This window comes from Prosopis cineraria, unplaced genomic scaffold (genome assembly GCF_029017545.1).
Source record: "Prosopis cineraria cultivar Desert tree isolate PC_DT_omini unplaced genomic scaffold, ASM2901754v1 PC6, whole genome shotgun sequence".
Classification (NCBI taxonomy): Eukaryota; Viridiplantae; Streptophyta; class Magnoliopsida; order Fabales; family Fabaceae; genus Prosopis; species Prosopis cineraria.
The window spans coordinates 4942250-4961841 of NW_026555337.1; the positions used below are offsets into that span (position 1 = coordinate 4942250).

Sequence of the window (19592 nt, forward strand, 5' to 3'; positions counted from 1 at the left end):
AAATTATAAAATATTTTTTAAAAAAATTTACTGTCCCAAAATATAAGACATTTTAAAAAAATTAAGATTTTATTAAATAGACTTATTTCAATATTACCCTTTCTCTCTCTATTTAATACTAATTAAGTATAAATTTAATGTTATTAAATGAAGAGTATATTTAAAAGTTTGTATTTTTATTTTAAAAAAATAATATGTTAAGTGTATTTAATAAATTTTATTAATATATAAAATTTTATTTAAAAATATTTTATAATTTAATATAAATGGAGTATGAGATACCTTTTAAAAGGATGTTTTGCTCATTAATGCTTAATACATGTAGTAGGGCATTAGTTATATATTTTTTTATATTACCCGTCATTGATTCCTGGGAGGTTGTTAGAAGTGTACTGTACCGAGAACAAGATAGAGCATAATAATAGCCAAGGTACTGAAAATCGGATCGGTCATTGAACCGGCCAAACTCAGGGGTCAGGGGTCATGGGTTCAACCAGAGGTCAAACCGGAGTCAGACCGGTCATAATAAAATAATATAATTTAAATAAAAATATATTAATTCTCAATACGTTCATACATATCCAAGTCTTAATATCTCATATAACATATAACAATAATTCTAACAATAATAAAGTATAACAACATTTCTATATTTTTTTAAAATAAGGTTAACTAAATGATAAAAAAATTTCAATGAGTTAAAATAATAGAAATAAAAATTTATTTCAAAATAAAAGATAATAAATGAAAGTGATATATTTTAAAAATTATTTAATTAAATAATTCAAATTAAAAAAATATAATATAATATATATTTATACTTTTTGATTTCTTTTTACTTCTTTCATCCCCTTATCTGACATAAGTATATTTTTTTTACCCCATGACTCATATTGATCTATCATTAATCATTATCATGTTAAAAATAAATATATATCTTAATTAATCATTATTAATTTTTTTTTTAAATTTCAACCCGCCCAACCCGCCTGAACCGAGGGGTTGGGCGGGTTAATCCGGGTTAATCCCGGGTCACCCGGGTTAACTGAAAACAAAATAAAAAGAAAACCGGACCGGACACATGGCCGGGTCACCGGTTCACCGGTCGGACCGGCCGGTCCGGTCCGGTTTTAAAAACAATGATAATAGCAGACCACTGAAGTTAATGATGATTGGCTTATGAACCTAACAACTTAAGTAATGGCATGACCACTGTATCATCGCTTTCTCATTTATTTCTCCCATCGTATTTATAAATTACTTTTAATATTTTTCATAAAAAATTTTAAAATTTATTAACTCTAATCTATCTAAAAATTTAATAATTTTTTAATTTTATCTTTATTAAACATACATATTTTAACAATATATCTCTCAAATATTTAATGGAGGTAAATGTAAAAATTTATGATAAAAATGTGATGAAATGACTTGTAAATAAAAAAAAATATCTTGTCTCTATCTTATAAATAGGACGAGGAGGAGTAGTTCATACTTTTTTTAAAAAAAAAAAGAAAAATTCTTTTTTCCCGTTTTCTTCGTTCATTTTATTTTGGGTTCAGACTGAATATGATAAACAAAACAACGATCATATCAATAAATATGCAGGAACAAATAAATCAAATAATCAATAAATACACCACCAACACTCTTATCTAGTGGCGAAGCCACATTCATCTTAGGGTGGGCAGATTGGCCCTGGATTTGAAGCCAAATAAATCAATATGCTGACATGATTTTGACTTATATTTTGGCATGCACTTACTAGTTAACAGAGAGGAAAGCAAAGTGTGAGTAGGTGGTCACTTGAGATTCGGGGATGAAATAGGAAGACGGCAGTAAATACAAAATGCAAAAACTAAAGCTTAATTAATGTGTGTGTGTGTGTCTATATATATATATATATATATAAGTTTTTTCAAAACTGTGGTTTTAATCAAACATCAACAATAATATCATGTTATATTTGTATTTGCTCCATTTGTGATCTTAAATTTTGTTTGAGACCCATATTATTTTTTTCTTATTTTTTATATTTAATATAAAGTATAAAAAGTACATTCTTATGTTACACCTCAAGAATGCAAGAAACTTAGTTCAAGTCATAATCAAATAAATAATAATAATTATTTAAGTCTCTTGTACAAACAAATGGTTCTTTGAGTCATATGAATCAAATTTCTTACCATTTCAGATCAAAATATTTTTTACAGTATTAATTTAGAAATTAGCAGTATCAAAATATTCAGTTATTACTCAAACATATCATATAATTATAATATTTATTTATACATATCTTATAATTATAATAGTTAATTATTGGAGCGTTAAGGCTAATGTGATATTTTAATGGGGGGTTTTTTGTTTTGCCAACAATAAGGCTATTGAATCAGTCAATATATCGGTTCAATAGTTAATAATTAACAATATAGTCAAACTATAATCAAATCATCATAAATGAAGCTTTTTATTAAATTAATAAATATGTTGGTTTAATAGTTTATCAATTTGATTGAATGTGTTGACCTAGAGTAAAATATTATGCCTCCGATCCTATATATAAGGTAGAAAAAGAAAAAAAAATGATCCTATTTACATGGTATTTGCCAATTTCAAATGCTTCTCTTTACATTTTTATCTTTATTAAATATTTTAAATAAAAATATCAGTAATAAAATTTAAAAACATTTATTAAAAGTAAAGGTAAAAATTTTAATTTTAAGGTAAAATTAATGAGGTTTAAAGTTTTTTTTAATTTTAATAAAATATGTTAAATATAATTTATAAATAGAATTAGAGAGAATATGTGTGAGAAAAAGTGTCGAGTCTCGCCATAGATGTTGGGAAGCCTGAATGAAGCACATACTGGGCTAAGTCCCACCCCTAAAATAGTAGAGCCCAAAAGGAAATTAAGGCTTTTGAAATTATGTCATGCACGTGATGACTGGCAAGACACCATTTGTGAGTTGAGAGGAGGGTCTTTTCATTTTTTTCTCTCCATTTCTCTTCATATCTTCCATCTCAACCATTCATTAATTCTATAATTTTAAAAAAATTATTTAGTAAAATAATATAAATGGTTAAGATGGAAAAAGTGAAAGAAAAGAAATGGAGAGATTCCTCTCTTGTGAGGTGATAATGCTAAAGGTGATCGAGTTGGGAGAGGAACCACTCCATTTCTTTCCCCCCATTTCCCCCATTTCAACTATTCATGTTATTTTTAATATTAAAAAATTTATTTAATAAAATAATATGAATGATTGAGATGGAGGAAGTGAAGAAAAAGTAAATGAAGAGAAGGAGATGGAGAGACCCTTGATCTGGCTGAGCCAAAAGAGGTGTAGGATACGTGAATATATATCAACAAGGGTGATAGCCGTGAAATTAAAGTATGTAACGTTTTCAATTGTTTTTATGGTTCACACATGTATTTTTTTTATTAAAAACAATTATATTAATTTTAAACACGATCGCGCACTAGTTATAAATACTACACACTTTCACGTTCTAGACGCTTGATTTTACTGGGATGCCAGTTATAGATTATGTATACGCGTGTGCGTGCACTCAGTTAGCCTCTATGTATCTTATCAAAATAAACGATGTTATCATGATTGTTAGCCTTCAGGATTTAATTCAAGAAAAAAATAGAGGGGTGTGATTTACAATTAAGTCAAAATATAAGACCTATGAATTAATTTTTCGTATATATAATATATTTTTATCTGAATTTATCTACATGTCTATAAAAGTAGAATAATTAACAAGCATAGCTAAAATCATGATAGGTGTCTATTTTTTCCATTCCTGCAATTTTATGCAGCCATTCAAGTTTTAGTTTTCAGATTTAATTTTTTTTTAAAGACGTAGGTGCTAGTGGTGTATGCTTTCCTAAACGTGGGATGAGTAACCACTAATTGAATTATTGAAAGGCATGTTTCAAGTTCACCAAATATAATATAATTAAGTGACGTGGGGTGAAGTTATTTAGCTACATGCATAACCGGATTCCAACGCGATCGAGTTGCCGTTTATGCCTTAATGCACTCACTATAAATTCTAAGTTAGAAGCTGCTTTGGTCATATCGTATTATATTCCTCTGTTTGCGCCAATGTATAATATATAATATTTTTCTTCCCAGATATTCGATGGCAAAAGATAACAAATAAGTGCACGTGGTTCATGTTATTTACTTTCAAAATCAACAATGGTTAGTCTTTACATTTGATCTATCCCAATTGTTTTATTTAATTATCTTCAAAATCTAAAATCATGAGATGTGTGAGTGAGTGAGATACTCTTATTAGTTTTTACTTTATAGTTTTGTTGTTATCTTCCTTTAAAAATTAAAGTAATATTGCCCTTGCATTGTAAGACGACGCCATTTCATTCGCATATTAGAGTTGCCTCAAGCAAGAAAGGCAAATTCAAACATAAATTTAACTTATTTTTTAGGAGCATATTCTCTCACATACGTTTAATTCTCTTAAGTTTTAAAGCGTTATTTTTTATCTTCTAACATTATTTCAAATGATTACATATATGCCACTTCAATTGTTTGGCACATCAGACTCTCATCATCTTTAAACACAATCATTGTTTGAGATAAGAAATGATTCACACACACACACAATAACAAGCACATCTATGGATTGCAAATGTGTCCTTTTTTTTTCAAATATTTCAATTTTGTAAAGTCACATAAAATTCTATTTACAAAATTATTTCTAATTTGTTAATATAACTTTTTTTTAGTTTTTTTTATTTTGGTACGTAATTTCTCAATTTATGATCTAATAACTTCTTAACTCAATGATCTTTTTTTAATGTGATTAGTAATTTAAAGTAATGTAATTACTCCACCATATCTACATTTAATTATCTATATGTACATGGAATATTAAAACACACACACTCTCTCTCATGAACTAATATTATTTTATAAACATTTAGTACGGGTAGATGCTAGTTTTACGTAAAATAAAATATAGATGTATGCATGATATATATAGATTCTTCTCATCCTTAGCAGACGCGTCATAACTCCAAAAGCCTTTCATCTGTTGCCGAGCTCTTTCAGCTTCAGAAGAAGGCCATGGCTTCTCTGCAAAACGACGCTCATCAGCCATTGTTGCCTCCGAGGGATCCACAGCCACCTTCCTTGACTCCCCCCCTCAGCTACGATCACGATTCATCAAACGGCGAGCTCGAGATCATACTCTCCGACACCACCCTACCTCTATTCACGTGCTTTCGGGCCGCCACATCGATCGAGCTGAAGCTGCTATTCTTCCTTGGGGCCCCCGCCGTCATCGTGTATTTGATCAACTACGTCATGTCCATGTCCACCCAGATATTCTCGGGCCACCTCGGCAACCTCGAGCTCGCCGCCGCTTCCCTCGGCAACACTGGCATCCAAGTCTTTGCCTATGGCCTCCTGGTGGCTACCCCCTTCTCTCACTTGTTTAACGAAACATCAATTAACACTTGAAGATGAGCTACACTAACATGATTTACTACATGATGATTTGGAATTTATGATATTTGATGAACAGTTGGGCATGGGGAGTGCGGTGGAGACGCTGTGCGGGCAAGCATTTGGTGCGAACAAGTACGAAATGCTGGGAGTATACTTGCAGAGATCAACGATTCTGCTAACACTGACGGGGATTCTTCTGACCATCCTGTACGTATTCTCGGAACCTATTTTAATATTTCTGGGAGAATCTCCAAGAATTGCATCCGCAGCTGCACTGTTCGTGTACGGTCTGATTCCTCAAACCTTCGCGTATGCCGTCAACTTCCCAATCCAGAAGTTTCTGCAAGCTCAGAGCATAGTGGCCCCGAGTGCGTATATATCTCTGGGGACGCTGGTGATTCATCTGGTGTTAAGCTGGGTGTTCGTGTACGAGATCGGGCTTGGATTACTGGGAGCGTCGTTGGTTCTAAGCTTGTCGTGGTGGATCCTGGTGATAGGTCAGTTTGCGTATATTGTGAAGAGTGACAAGTGTAAGAAGACATGGCAGGGCTTCACGGTGCAGGCGTTCTCGGGGCTGCCGGAGTTCTTCAAGCTATCCGCGGCTTCGGCTGTCATGTTGAGTTTGGAGACGTGGTACTTTCAGATTCTGGTTCTGCTCGCTGGTTTGCTGGATCACCCTGAATTGGCTCTTGATTCTCTTTCCATTTGGTAAGAAATGATTTTATTGTTTTGTTATCATTAATTAATCACACCTTTTTCGTCAGTAAACAGTATTAATTGCACCTTTCATCAATGCGAGGAGGGGGGGACCAAATCTCAATGAATTTGATTTTTTTAAAAAAATACTCTAGATAAGTTATAAAATTTTTAAAAAAGAATATGTAAATTTAAAGAGTGCAGTAAAAAATTAATTAAGAATAATTTGATTCCACTACTCTATTTTTTTTTAATTAAATTTATTGATTAAAATTTGTGTTGTGTTTGCATATATATTGAAGGCATCTCTTTATTTTTGATAGAATAGAACACATCTGAGAATCTCACGAAAATGAATAGCTCGGGCAAAATAATTAGTTAGTTTGGTACCCACTAGTTATAAGATTTCTGTATCAGTATGACTGGGAAAGGTTTGACAAGCTAAAGATTCGTTCATGGTAAGTCATCGCACTCAGCACCGAGAGAGGGACTCACATGGTGCTATTATATAATTACAAATGGGATATACTTGTATATAGTGATCGTATTTGAATTGGAAAGCAAAATCTGACTTCGAGTATTGCCAATATAAAAAAGATAGACATGTCATAATGATTTTGTTAACTAGTGTCGTCTGGTCATCATTTTGTCGCCATATATAAATTACTCTACCTTTCAAATCACGGAAACAGTAATTCCTTCCCCCATGAGTTTGTCCTTTTACTCATTATTATTGAATAAACCTCTTTTAATTTTTAGACAGATTACATCTCTTTCCTTTTATATTATAAAAATTAAATATAATTAATTATTCATAGAGCATAAGCATATGTTAATATGTGATCCTACGAATTTGGATCCTCCCCCTTATGAAATATCTCTCTCCATGCAGCTCTTCGTGTCAAATCACATCCGCTCATTTACTTATTTATTTGATTTAATTTAACATAAGATTGCTAATTATTATATCAAAATAAATAGTTTGTTCATTATCATCATTTAAATACTTTTAAAAGTAAGATCTATCACAACATTTTTTATAATAGTCACTAAATAAATAGCACTCCTTCCGTCCTAAATTATAAGACGTTTTTAAATAAAATCTCACATATTAATAAATTTTATTAAATATATTTAATAATATTATCTTTTTAAAATAATAATATAAACTTTTAAAAATATCCATTATTTAATATATTAAAAAGAGAATGAATATAAATTAATTAAAAAGAGAAAAGGTAATATTAAAATTGATACATTTAATGAAAAGTTAATCTACTTAAAGTGTATTTTATTTTAAAACGGAGGAAGTATATTTGATTTTAATTTATTTTAATATCATAATTAACAATCTTACATTATCAAATTAAATGAATAATTAGACGGATTGAGCATTGATCCATGTATTATGAGAGGGCGCAGAGAGGATCCAAAAGCGTCACCCCACACATCAGTTTCATGTAAGGCATTGTAGAGATCCAATGCCTTTGGTATGTTGTCACTACGCAAGACTGAAGGAGAAGAACGCCGTTTTTCCGGCCGGCCATGGACTGACCCACCAAATTCATGATGCACGCCTATATATTTCGGATCCTTCAGAAACGTGGTCTCACTGCCACTCTTGATTTATTGTTATATTTTATCATTTAATTAATTAATTAATTATATATGCGCGCAGTACCACTATATCCGGATGGGTGTTCATGATCTCAGTAGGATTCAACGCAGCCGCAAGGTTAGTTTCTCTTCGCTCACCTACAAAATCCCACTATATCTGGAATATAATGCCTTTTTGGTTCTTGATCAATGCTTGCATGGAATTGAATATTTGAGCTGTGGGGTGGGCGGGGGCACAGTGTAAGAGTAAGCAATGAGCTAGGAGCCAGAAATCCAAAATCAGCAGCGTTCTCGGTGGTGGTGGTGACGTCGATATCTTTCATGATAGCTGTGATCGCAGCAATCACAGTGCTCGCTTTAAGGGATGTGATTAGTTATGCCTTCACAGATGGTGAGTTCGTCGCTGCTGCTGTTTCTGATCTCTGTCCTCTCCTGGCTCTTGCCATCGTCCTCAACGGCATTCAGCCCGTCTTATCTGGTAAACTACTTGACACTCCCAATTCCATTCTGATGCTAAAAGTTTAAAATTTTACACCGAAATATTATGGTACCCGTGCGAGCATCGATACTATTGTAATGTACCATGAACCATGAAGGGGTGGCTGTTGGGTGTGGATGGCAGAGTTTTGTTGCGTATGTGAACGCAGGCTGTTATTATGGAATTGGCATTCCCCTGGGCTCACTCCTCGGCTTCTACTTTAAACTTGGTGCTAAGGTTTGTTCTCTTCTCTTGTTTTTCACAACCCAGTAACATTATTAATGCAGAAAGCTCTGATTTTATTTGTTGTTTCTCCAGGGAATATGGTCGGGAATGCTCGGTGGAATGCTCATGCAAACAATTATTTTGATGTGGGTTACGCTTCGAACGGATTGGTATAAAGAGGTAAAACAACACTTTTTGTGTTGATCACTGCTCAGTGATCCAATGACGGATGAGCAAGCTTTTTGCCCCTTTGTTTTTAATTTTGCGCGAAAACAAGCTTTTTCTTTGTCTAATTAACAGGAATATATATATATATATATATATATATAATTGCAGGTTGAAGAAGCAGGCAAGAGGTTGAACAAGTGGGAAGACAAGAAGGAGTCATCACCTCTTGAGAAGTGAGAACACATGATTTCACTTTGATTTGACGACGTGGGTTGGTCAATGAAGCGGGACCATGTAATAGCTTGGCCTTTCCTTTTAGTGCTATTATATCTATCTCCTTTTCCGGCGCACCAAAAATGAAATACTACTTTGGGATCAACTAAAATAATGATGTACAACATTTTTCACTGTTTCACATCAGCCAAAAAGTTCAAATTCTATTTTCCTTTCTTTTTCCCCCTTTCATTCATTTTCCTAATTCACTGGTCCATTAAAATATTTCATCACGGGGCTCTGCTTTGAAGTTCATGAAAGTTCTTGTTTTGTTACTAAATAGATCTTGTTCATCACTCTTTATCTGGGTCTTCATGTCCTATACATGCTTGCTGGGCTGTTAAATGGCTTTTTATATAACGATGACATTTGGTTGGGAAAAATACCTGATGATAAGGGAGGGCTCCCCCTTCTCAAGACTTGTAATATTCGTTTGGCACACTTTCTTTGTTTCTGAACTGAATCATGCCCATTATCAACAAAATCCACAAGTAACGCATCTGGATGTCAGAAGCACAAAAATAGCCCCAATTCGATGGTCAAGCGCGAAAGCTATCATAAGTTTCTATTATTGCTGTCGGCAGCTTCCTCCTCAACTAAACCAAAAATCTTTTGCCTTTGAATTACTTTATAAATTTATAAACGACACTCTGAATGACCAACTAGCATGCCAGAAATTGAACAACATCATTTACAATGCATGCCGTCTGCCGTATGTAATAATAACTCTACAATGATTCAGATGCTTTAAGATCATGACTATCCATAAAAATAAAGGGATTCTGGCTAATCGATATGAATTTGATGCAACCGGCGTATTTAATTTTTTTAAATACTAGCCAATGAGGAAGTCTTGGAGACAAACACAAACAAGAAAGTGAAGCCTCTGTTTGCTACTTTTTCTTTCCTGCCTTTCCTTCCTTTCTTCTTACAACTTCATCAGCATATTTGATACCCTTGCCTTTGTATGGTTCTGGTGGTCTCCATCTCCTTACTGAAGCAGCAAATTGGCCAATCTCAGACTTGTCATATCCGCTCACTGTGATTCTCGTGTTATCTTCAACCTTCACCTTGAGGCCTTCGGGGATCGCCATCTTGACTGGATGAGAAAATCCAAGATTCAAAATCAAATCTTTTCCTTCTACTGCTGCACGATAACCAACACCAACCAGTTGGAGCTTCTTTTCAAAACCTTTAGATACTCCTACCAACATATTGTCTGTAAGGGTCCTAAATACATTATATTCCCAGCCAGACAAGTGTCAGATAGATGCAGATAAAGAATGTTGGAATTTAATCCGAGATAAACCTAAAAATTTGTGTGAGACTAAAAATGTGATGTAATGCTCGAGTCTGCAAACTTGGATTCCAATAATTTGCTCATACAAGAAAAATTTTACATGTTACACAATCAGATTAATACAACGGCATCATGTCGAACTAAGATATAGCAATGATTTAAACCACTAGCATCTCAAAATTTAAGAGAAAGTGACAGAACAGTGCACATCAGGAAAACAAAATAACCAATCTGAATTGAAACTAACGATTAGTTCAAAAGGCTCTCAAAGCTTCAGACATGACCCTGCTTTTAGGACAGACAATATGTCTCGAGTTTGGTCATGCAAAATAGACAACATCCAGGATTATGGTGACATTTATGGTGATGCCACCACCAGCTCAAGAAGTTGCAAAGAAATCAAAATTGTTGGCACACTTAATACACACACCATGAGAGAGAGGGGACCCTTGCAATGAAAGTATTCAGTGAACAATCCAACAACACATCTCCAATACAAGGTGTAACATTTCATCTTTTTTCCAACCGGAATTTGTTTTCAATGACCACCTTCTCCACTTATCTGATTGTCGAACTTGCATAAATGTAGATTAATTACTGTCATCTAGCACCAAAAGCCTTATCATCATGGGAAAGTAACACAAGTAAACTATTCACAGGTTTCAAATTTATATCTATCATGTGGCACAAACAATTTCAAAAATTTGAACCAAATGTCAGCCAAAATTTCATGTTCTAAGTTTAATGAGCGTGTCAAGAAAAGATTTTAGATTTTTAGAAACAAAAACATTAAGACAGTTGGAACGTATTTATGGTTCAACAACAAAATGCTCTTATTAAAAGCATGTTCAGGAGGATAAAGTACCTGAAAAGCCCATGCATTTGATTTGCCCTTCTAGTTTCCACTGCCTTTCTAACCCTTAGGATTCCAGATTCCATCCTCTCAAGTATTACTTCTCGAGGGTATGTTAATGCAAGTTCTCCCAGTGGGCCCTTCACTTTTAAATCCTTCCCTTCTAATGTGATTGTCACATTTGATGGCACTTCAATCGGTTGCTTCCCAATTCGAGACTCCTTGCATTCTATAGTCTTCCTCAGGAAATTAACATGAGCAGCAGGAATATGGGCAACACTGATCTTGGTTCTCTCGCCCAGGAAAACAGACTTCAAATAGCTGAAATATGATAGCAAGCAACATCTCTCTATGAACACAGTTTATCAAAACATATGAGCACATCAAATAGTAATGAAGAAAACCAATGGCTAGAAGTGCCCATAAAAATACGATTGGATAAATTATCTTCTTCAATGTGGCGGTGACAAATTTTAGGTTGCATGGCCTCATTGTAGAAATGAGAAAATTCAAGGGCCAGCAATAAGATGTCTCTACTACTGGCAGTGACAAAGGCAACTAAGCACTTGACATTTTGACTTAAATCCTTCACATTATTGCAAAAATTCTGACCCGTCGGGGAACCCAACTATAAAAATAAAAGATGGCGAGCAATACTATTTAGATTCCAAGAAAATTGCAAAAACAACATTGTTCCAATACACCCCAATCCAACGGATGTGGCGGAAGAAAGCTTCGGATCAACACCCGGGAATCGAGAAAAGGTAAACAGAAGAAGCCAATTCCAAAGTTTCTAGTCATGAATTGAAAGGAAGAGAAACGGTGCAGCCAAAGTAGGAACCCTGACCTGGTTTGGAAAGAAGAGGTGAGGGAGGCAGCCATGGTTACAAGCTCGTGAGCACCCAACTGCGAGGTCCAGGAGAGGAGACCTATCCAATGCGCAGAGTGTTATCCACTGGAGAGATAATAAATGCCCTTTGGGACAAAAGAAATTTCAATGAGTGCGGTCAACTCATCAGAACATGGGTCTACTGAACTGTCGTAAGGATTTTGAGCCCAAATAACCTATCTTGACTTAGTACTCTAAACAAGAGGCCCAGACCAATTCCCAGTGTTTGGGCTTTCTTTGTTTCCTGTTTCTTTTTTCATTTCTTTCACTGACATCTCATTTTTTTTTTGTCTTCATCTGTTTGGGCTGTTTTTTAACTTTTACAAAAAAATACAATTGAATTTTGAATTTTCTACTCAGTTTCATGTGACCGAGAGAAGAAAAACACGGTCTGTCGCTCTCTCCTTGCGTGCCATTGCCCCGTTGACCAAAAAAAGAAAAAGCGGGTCTTAAGTCTTGTACGGTCAAAACATTGCTGCTCTTCCCCAAAAAAGGAAAACGCTAGAAAGGAGCATTGGATAACTTACAGCTCAATGCGACAAAGGAAAGTCACCATCGTAACATCAAAGTGGGAAGAAATATAATCATATTAATTCATAATGAATAACAAGGGCACGAAGGTGCTGAAGGATCTTTGGACAGTTTTTTATGTGACTTTAGGTACTTTCTTTATACACACACACACTACGTAGATATATATAAATGTGGGAGAAATAATTTGCTGGTATTGAGTATTGACCAACAATTGACTTTTATCAGCATTCCAAAATGTGGGAGAAACCCATTTGGATCCCCACGAGGCCAGAGTGCTCCATTCTTTACAGTTTAAAATTTAAATACGCAACTTGACTGCTTTCATTAATGTATCAACTAACTAGATCAATATATGAGCCACGCCATTCACTTGTTCCCCAACGACATATAGTTCGTTTTCAAAGAACAGTGAAATCGTTTTTGGATAAAGGCTACTTCTAACTATTTTATCCGAGTTAATGAGATATGGTTATGATATTAAATTAGTCTTAAAGTAAAATAACTTTGCAATTAGTTTATCTCTATTTACATGCATAAAGTTAAAGAAAAAAAAAGAAAAATTTTATAGAATAGTAAACATTGATTATATTTTAAAAAAAGCTAATTAATGTCCAAAATTTTTTATACAAAATGACTGATATATGGAACCATTGATTTGTTGTAGAAGATGACCAGTGTATATGGGGCCAGAAAGAGTACATGATAATTATTTTGAAGAAGACAATACACCATAGAAATTTTAAATTTAATTTAATTATTGAGAGAATTACATTTAGATCTTCACAACGCAGTGCGCGGTATTTGTGTGTAATTCGACCTGAATTTTTTTTTCCAAAACGCAACTTTGGCGGTTGACCTGCCATGTTCTGTACGAAACACCGCTTTGTCTTCTGCTGACTGAATAGCTCAACGGACAAAATCACGTGCCGAGAAGCCTGACATTTTTTACTCGAACGAGCACTCTATAATTTCTAATTTAAAATTTAAAAAAATTAATCATTAGGTTCTTAAAATTTTAACTTAATTATAACTTAATTCTTAAAATTTAGTTATTATAATTAAATTTTTATAATTTTAATTTAATTGTAATTCGATGTTTAAATTTTACCTTTTATAATTTAATCTCTACAGTTTTAACCATTTAAATATCAGTCCCTATATTTTAAAAAATAAAATTATAAAAATTAAAATTAATTTAAATTTTTAATATTTATAATATTTATAAATATTAAAAGGGTTTATAAGTTTAAAATATTAGTAATAAATTTTAACATAATTTTAATCTGCTGTTAAAAAATATATAATTTTAATCTTCATAATTTAATTTTTTTAACATATAGGGGCAAATATTTAAATGATTTAAAATATAAGAATTGAATTACAAAAGTTAAAATTTACAAATTGAATTACAATCAAATCAAAATTTCAGAAATTAAATTATAATAAATTAAAATTTAATGATTAAGTTATAACTAAATCAAAACTAAAAAAATCAATTAATTAATTTTTTCTTAAATTTATTTGTGGCCACTTCATTTCTCACCTTTCATTTGGTTTTGTTTTTTTCCCATCTGCTTGACGCATCTTTATCTCTCACGTCTCTATTTTAAAAAATAAATATTTTCTGCGAAACAAAGCGCTAATGAAAAAGCATTGGAAAAAGATTATCTCTGAGGGATCATATAGTAAAAAGGGAGCTTAATCACAACACAACAGAAAAGAAACGAAAAGACTCCAAAATACGAAAGCAAAAAAGATGAGGGGGAAAAGATGCCAGGGCACTAATGGCTGAAGTGCCAACTGAAGTTTGGCCATTGGCTTAACAGAATTATATTCATCCAAAAAAAAAAAGAAGAAAGAAGAAACCAAATCTCAAAAGGTTCGACCACGATATTCGTTAACTGTTGTTTGTGATAATAATAATAGGAAACTTCAATTTACATCCACTCGTACTAATAGCCGCCATTTAATTTTATGCCATTCTAAATTTTGTCGAAAGTCGAGATAAATATGGGAAATGTATTTTTTTTAAGGTTTGATTGAGCATGCCTGAGTGTAAAAAAAGTTTTTAAGAGACTTACCTTGAATCTCAAGTCAAATTTGACATAGTCAGATAATTATAATAAAAAGGAGTAAAATTTAGATTTTTTATGGGAAAAATTAGGTATTTAATATTGCATACTTAATATACTCTTGTTTAACTAAAATTCATCAGTGTTATGCCATTCTAGGAATTCCTGTTTTAAATAAAGATGTTAAGAACTATGCTGAAAGTCACAGTCAACGTGAAAAATGTTATTTTAGAAAATATTATCACCCATGATATTAAATCGAGTGAGTTAAAGCTGTCCTTTGAAATTTGTGGATGTGTTTTGCGTGGCTGGAAAACAACACATGTAGTCACAAACCCTGACATAAACACATACGCATCAGACCAGAATTCGCGACCCGGGAAGGTTTATCTCCTTTACCCTTTTTTTTTTCCTTTTTTTATCATCTCTCCGCTGTAAACCTGAACCATTTAACTTAAATTAATATTTTTAAAACTATCAAATTTAAATTTTTAAATTTAATTTAATGGTTCAGATCTGCACCAGTCTTTCCTTTATTCTCCTTTGGAAAAGAGAAAATCGAACTCCTTTATAAGCAGGACGTGATCTCTAAAAACTTGGTTGGAGCGCGATGCTTGAGGAATATATCCATCAGCATTACTTGATTAAGTTTTTGTTATCCTCAAGTCCTGGACTCGTTATGGAGTCCCGTGTCCATCCTGTAAACGAGAATGGACTCGAGCTAATTTTTCAAGTAATATTTTAAAATAATTGATTTCATTTAAAAATAAACATGGCCGCAATATATAATTTTAGCCCCTCGTGTTGTTTTAAATTTCAAAAAGAGAGCAGGAATCAAAACGAGACATGAGATGCAAGACTTTAACAGCGCCTATACCGTTGAAAGCTATAAATCCTGAAAAAGGACAACTCCGATCCAGAAGCAGTATATTACTCCCTTCGTTTTAAATTATAAAATATTTTTAATAAAATTTTATATATTAATAAATTTTATTAAATACACCTAATAGTCTTGTTTTTTTAAAATAAAAATATAACTTTTCAAAATACCTATTATTTAATATAATAAAAATAGAAGTGATGGAAATTAATTATAAAAAAAATAATATTAAAATTTAAACGTTTAATGAAATCTTAATCTACTAAAAGTGTTGTATATTTTAAAATAAAAAAAGTTTAAAAAATATTTTATAATTTAAGAAAATAAGAATATTATTTTAGATAACTTGTAACAGAATCATATAAAGCTCGTGACACACGCAGTGGGAATGTGTGACGTTTTGCAACAACGTTTTTCAGTTTTAGCCGTACTTTGATTCGAGCATGTGTGTGTGTCTAAAGTATTGATATCCGGGGCGCCCCATCACTATATTACAATGCATAGTACTTCCTTTATTTTAAATTATAAAATATTTGTAAATAAAATTTTATATATTAATAAATTTTATTAAATACACTTAATAATTTTATTTTTTTAAAATAAAAATATAAATTTTAAAAAATGTCCATCATTTAATACATTAAAAAAAGAATGAAAATTAATTATATTTTGAGATAGAAATTTTTTTTAAAGTACCTTATAATTTGAGATGGATGAAATATATTATAATATCACTAAGTGAGGTATTAATTACATTTTCTTAAGATACAATTTTCTATGACTACTTTGGGATGTAATTTATAGTTTACAGGAAAATTAATCTTTTAATATTTCAACTCTTAACTCACTTTAACTCCATCACTCAATTATACCTACTGCAATTCAATCATTCAATTATAACTCGCTACGATTCAATCTACCAACTCTTAATTTACTTATAACTTCATCTTTATTTTTTAAATTTTTTTAAAAAACTTTTTTTATCAAATAAAAAGGATAAAAAAAATTGTCTATAGCTTACTATAAAACACCCTCATCTTGTTCTTTGTTCTTTGATATGGGATGTAATTAGCTAACATAGAGAGAGAGAGAGAGAGAGAGAGAGAGAGAGAGAGGTAATAAAAGTTAAGAGACTGAATCATAAATGAATCAAAAGTTGAGAAATTAAATCATAAATAAAAAGTTGAATGACTAAATCACAACGAATAATAATTGAAAGGCTAAATTATATATGAGTTAAAAGTTAAAAAATTAAAAATTAATTTTTTAAATTTATAATATAGGCAGATTTGGAGTTTTTAAAATTTTTAGCGGAGAGCTAATAATTTAATCTCTTCTTTTTTGATAAGATTATTTGAAATGCCTTACAACAAGAATGAGAGAGAGCATATTATGGAGAGAATATCAAAGGTTTTATAAGACACTTCATGTATTATAAGGACAAGTATGGAATAAAGTAAGGCCCTAGATTGTGCCACTTTGAAATGATGATAATAACGGTTTCAAAACTTAGAATTTATGATAATAAAGTTTACGATAAATAAAAAAAAACAAGTTTCAAATATTAATTTAAACAATTTGAAGTTGCAGGAAACACAACCGCTTTAAATGTTTTATTAAAAGTCTTGAATTTATGATTATCTAAATTAATATTTTTAGAAAATCTTATCAAAGACCCAATTGTCATAATTTCAATGGTTTGAGACTTAATTAATATCATTCTCATCTATCTCCAGTCCTGTAAATTAGTCTTCTGGAGAATAGATTGGTGGTCCCGTATTTTTACTAAAAAAATTGGAGGTCCTGTATATTAATCTATTCGTATAAAAAGGTGGAGCATTAGTAGTTTTTTTAACTACCATTGTTTATAACTTCCAAAGACTTTTTTTTAATGCATGCTTTTAAAAGTTATTTTATTTTTATATTATTTTAATAATTTAATTATATGTCATTCATCCTACGAGCTATCTAAAAATAAATAAATAGTAGTGTGCCGTGTGCTGTATATAGCATTGAATAAAGTATATTTTATTCGTTAAAAATATAAAATATTTTTAAAAAATTGAGTGTTAAAAAAATAAAGTATTTATATCTTTTAAAATGTAATTATTTTTTTAAGTATCTTTATTGAATATATTAATTGATATTTTTGAGAATGAAATATTTTATTAGATAAAGATAAATATAAAAATAAAATTAATTTAAAGATAAATAATTATTTTGTTAAATATATATTTAATATAATATTTATATTTTTAAAACGAGGGAAGTCTTTTATGAGGTCGGCGAGCACAGAGGACAGACGCATTCACGCACACTGATACACGTAACACAATTAAAAACACAATTCGTTTGTGACTCAGAAAATCCAGCCGCCAGCGCGTCACATATAATAAATTTTTGCGAACTTTTATTTTTTCCTTTTTTTGGCCATGTGCGGACAATTTCTCAAGTTTCTACTGTAAATTTGTTTCATGGCCATTGGAGACAATGTCTTGAGTTTCTACTATAAACTTTGTTTGGTGGTGATTTATGGTCCAGGCTCGTCCCTGGCTGAGAATAACGTGGGTCTGCATGAGTAGATGGAATGGAAGAGTTGTTCCAGGAATCACCCATTAATAGTGCTATATTAATTTATTATTTTTTAATATTTGGAAAAAATGACATCTACGTAACAACACCTTGCTCCATTCATTTAAAAATATCTTACGTTAATAAATAATTAAATATTTTTAAACTAACACTATTTTTTTAATTCTTTATTTTTATTTAATAGAACGTTTTACTTAAAAATAAAAATAAGTAATTTATGTTTAAATACTTCAAAAAAATATTAATCATACATTAAAGTACTAAGATTATTTTACATTTTTTAATATAAAATTTTTAAAAAATATTTATTTTTTAATAAATGTACTGAAAGAGTATTATTATCATGGCCGCTTCTTCTTCTTCTTCTTCTTTTGTCAGATGGCCGCTTCTTTGACGAGGAACAAATTCGTTGAATCTTGTATATAAACAAGGCTATCAATTTTTTTAAAAGAACATAAGTTAAATTTACCTAATTTAAAATTAATTTAATAGAGGTTTCTAGTTATGCATTTATTTGGTCGAAATTATGCCCTTTAAGTAACGTGCATGCATTTAACGAATCAATTGCTTAAATATTAATCATAAGAGTATTTTAATAATAAAAATCAATCCCAAACATAATTGAGAGAAATAATAATAATTATTTTATTAAACACTGCGAAAACAATGTTTCCCTCTTTAATTGCATAGCCCCTGGAAGGAAGGAGAATCTATATAGATCCAGGACCACGAAAAATAGGTATAATTAGTTAGTGCTCATTTAAATTTCATGTTGAATTAATTGAGTATGAAAAAATTGATTAAATAATAGATTTTAATCATATTGATTGTATTCTAATGCAATTTGTTTAAATATTATTTTTAAAACTTAATTTTAAACAGAATTGATTTATTTAAATATATTATTTAAATTACATGATATGTTTATAATAACACATTCGTGAGGCTGATATGGGTAGGTGAGAGAGTGGGTCAGAAATAATTAATTAATAAGAGTAAAAATCATTTTGAAGAAGCTGAAGTTTTCAGATTATGCAAAACATCATTATCAGCTTTTTAATCGATTAATCACAAATCCGGTGTTTGGCTAATTTTCTTTTCAAGATTGATTATGAGCCAAAAAATGGATTCCCAGCCTTTTCAAACAGGCACTTACAAGTTGAGAAACGCGTTAAAAATATAGCTTTTTTCTCCCAAAAATACCTTAATTAGTTGACGATGATCTTAAAATTGACTATTGTTTCATTTATTAACGAGAGCATAGAAAGAAGATTGAATAAATCAACAAAGGATGCTCTCAAATTGATCACGCCCCGAAAAAAAAAAACCAAGAAAGAACAACATAATGGAAGGAGTTTCTTGTCGTGACTGTTTAACGAGATAAGTTTTGGATATCTCACTCAGACCTATAATCTTTAAAGAATTTTTTTGTCTCGGGGAACAAAAAATGCCTCTTTTCATTTGTTTCGCCATCTTCCATTAATCTCCATTTCTCGTGAAGTCATCGTGGGATTCAATTAGGAAAACATAATTTT

General features: G+C 31.4%; 2 protein-coding genes across 2 annotated transcripts; one reads left to right on the top strand and one right to left on the bottom strand.

Annotated features, from left to right (window-relative positions):
- The first annotated feature begins 5060 nt into the window (after positions 1-5060).
- On the top strand, positions 5061-9230 carry LOC129312445 (protein DETOXIFICATION 40). Its single transcript, XM_054955071.1, has 7 exons — positions 5061-5441; positions 5557-6188; positions 7855-7911; positions 8033-8271; positions 8390-8508; positions 8590-8676; positions 8833-9230. Exons 1-7 carry the CDS (start codon positions 5097-5099, stop codon positions 8899-8901), a joined length of 1548 nt encoding a protein of 515 aa, XP_054811046.1. The 5' UTR covers positions 5061-5096; the 3' UTR covers positions 8902-9230.
- A 304-nt stretch (positions 9231-9534) lies between these two features.
- LOC129312446 (50S ribosomal protein L6, chloroplastic) lies at positions 9535-12065 on the bottom strand. The gene is made up of 3 exons (XM_054955072.1): positions 11938-12065; positions 11103-11411; positions 9535-10167 (listed from the first exon to the last, which is right to left on the bottom strand). The coding sequence occupies exons 1-3, from the start codon at positions 11970-11972 to the stop codon at positions 9831-9833; spliced, it is 681 nt and encodes a 226-aa protein (XP_054811047.1). The 5' UTR covers positions 11973-12065; the 3' UTR covers positions 9535-9830.
- Between the last annotated feature and the right edge of the window lie 7527 nt (positions 12066-19592).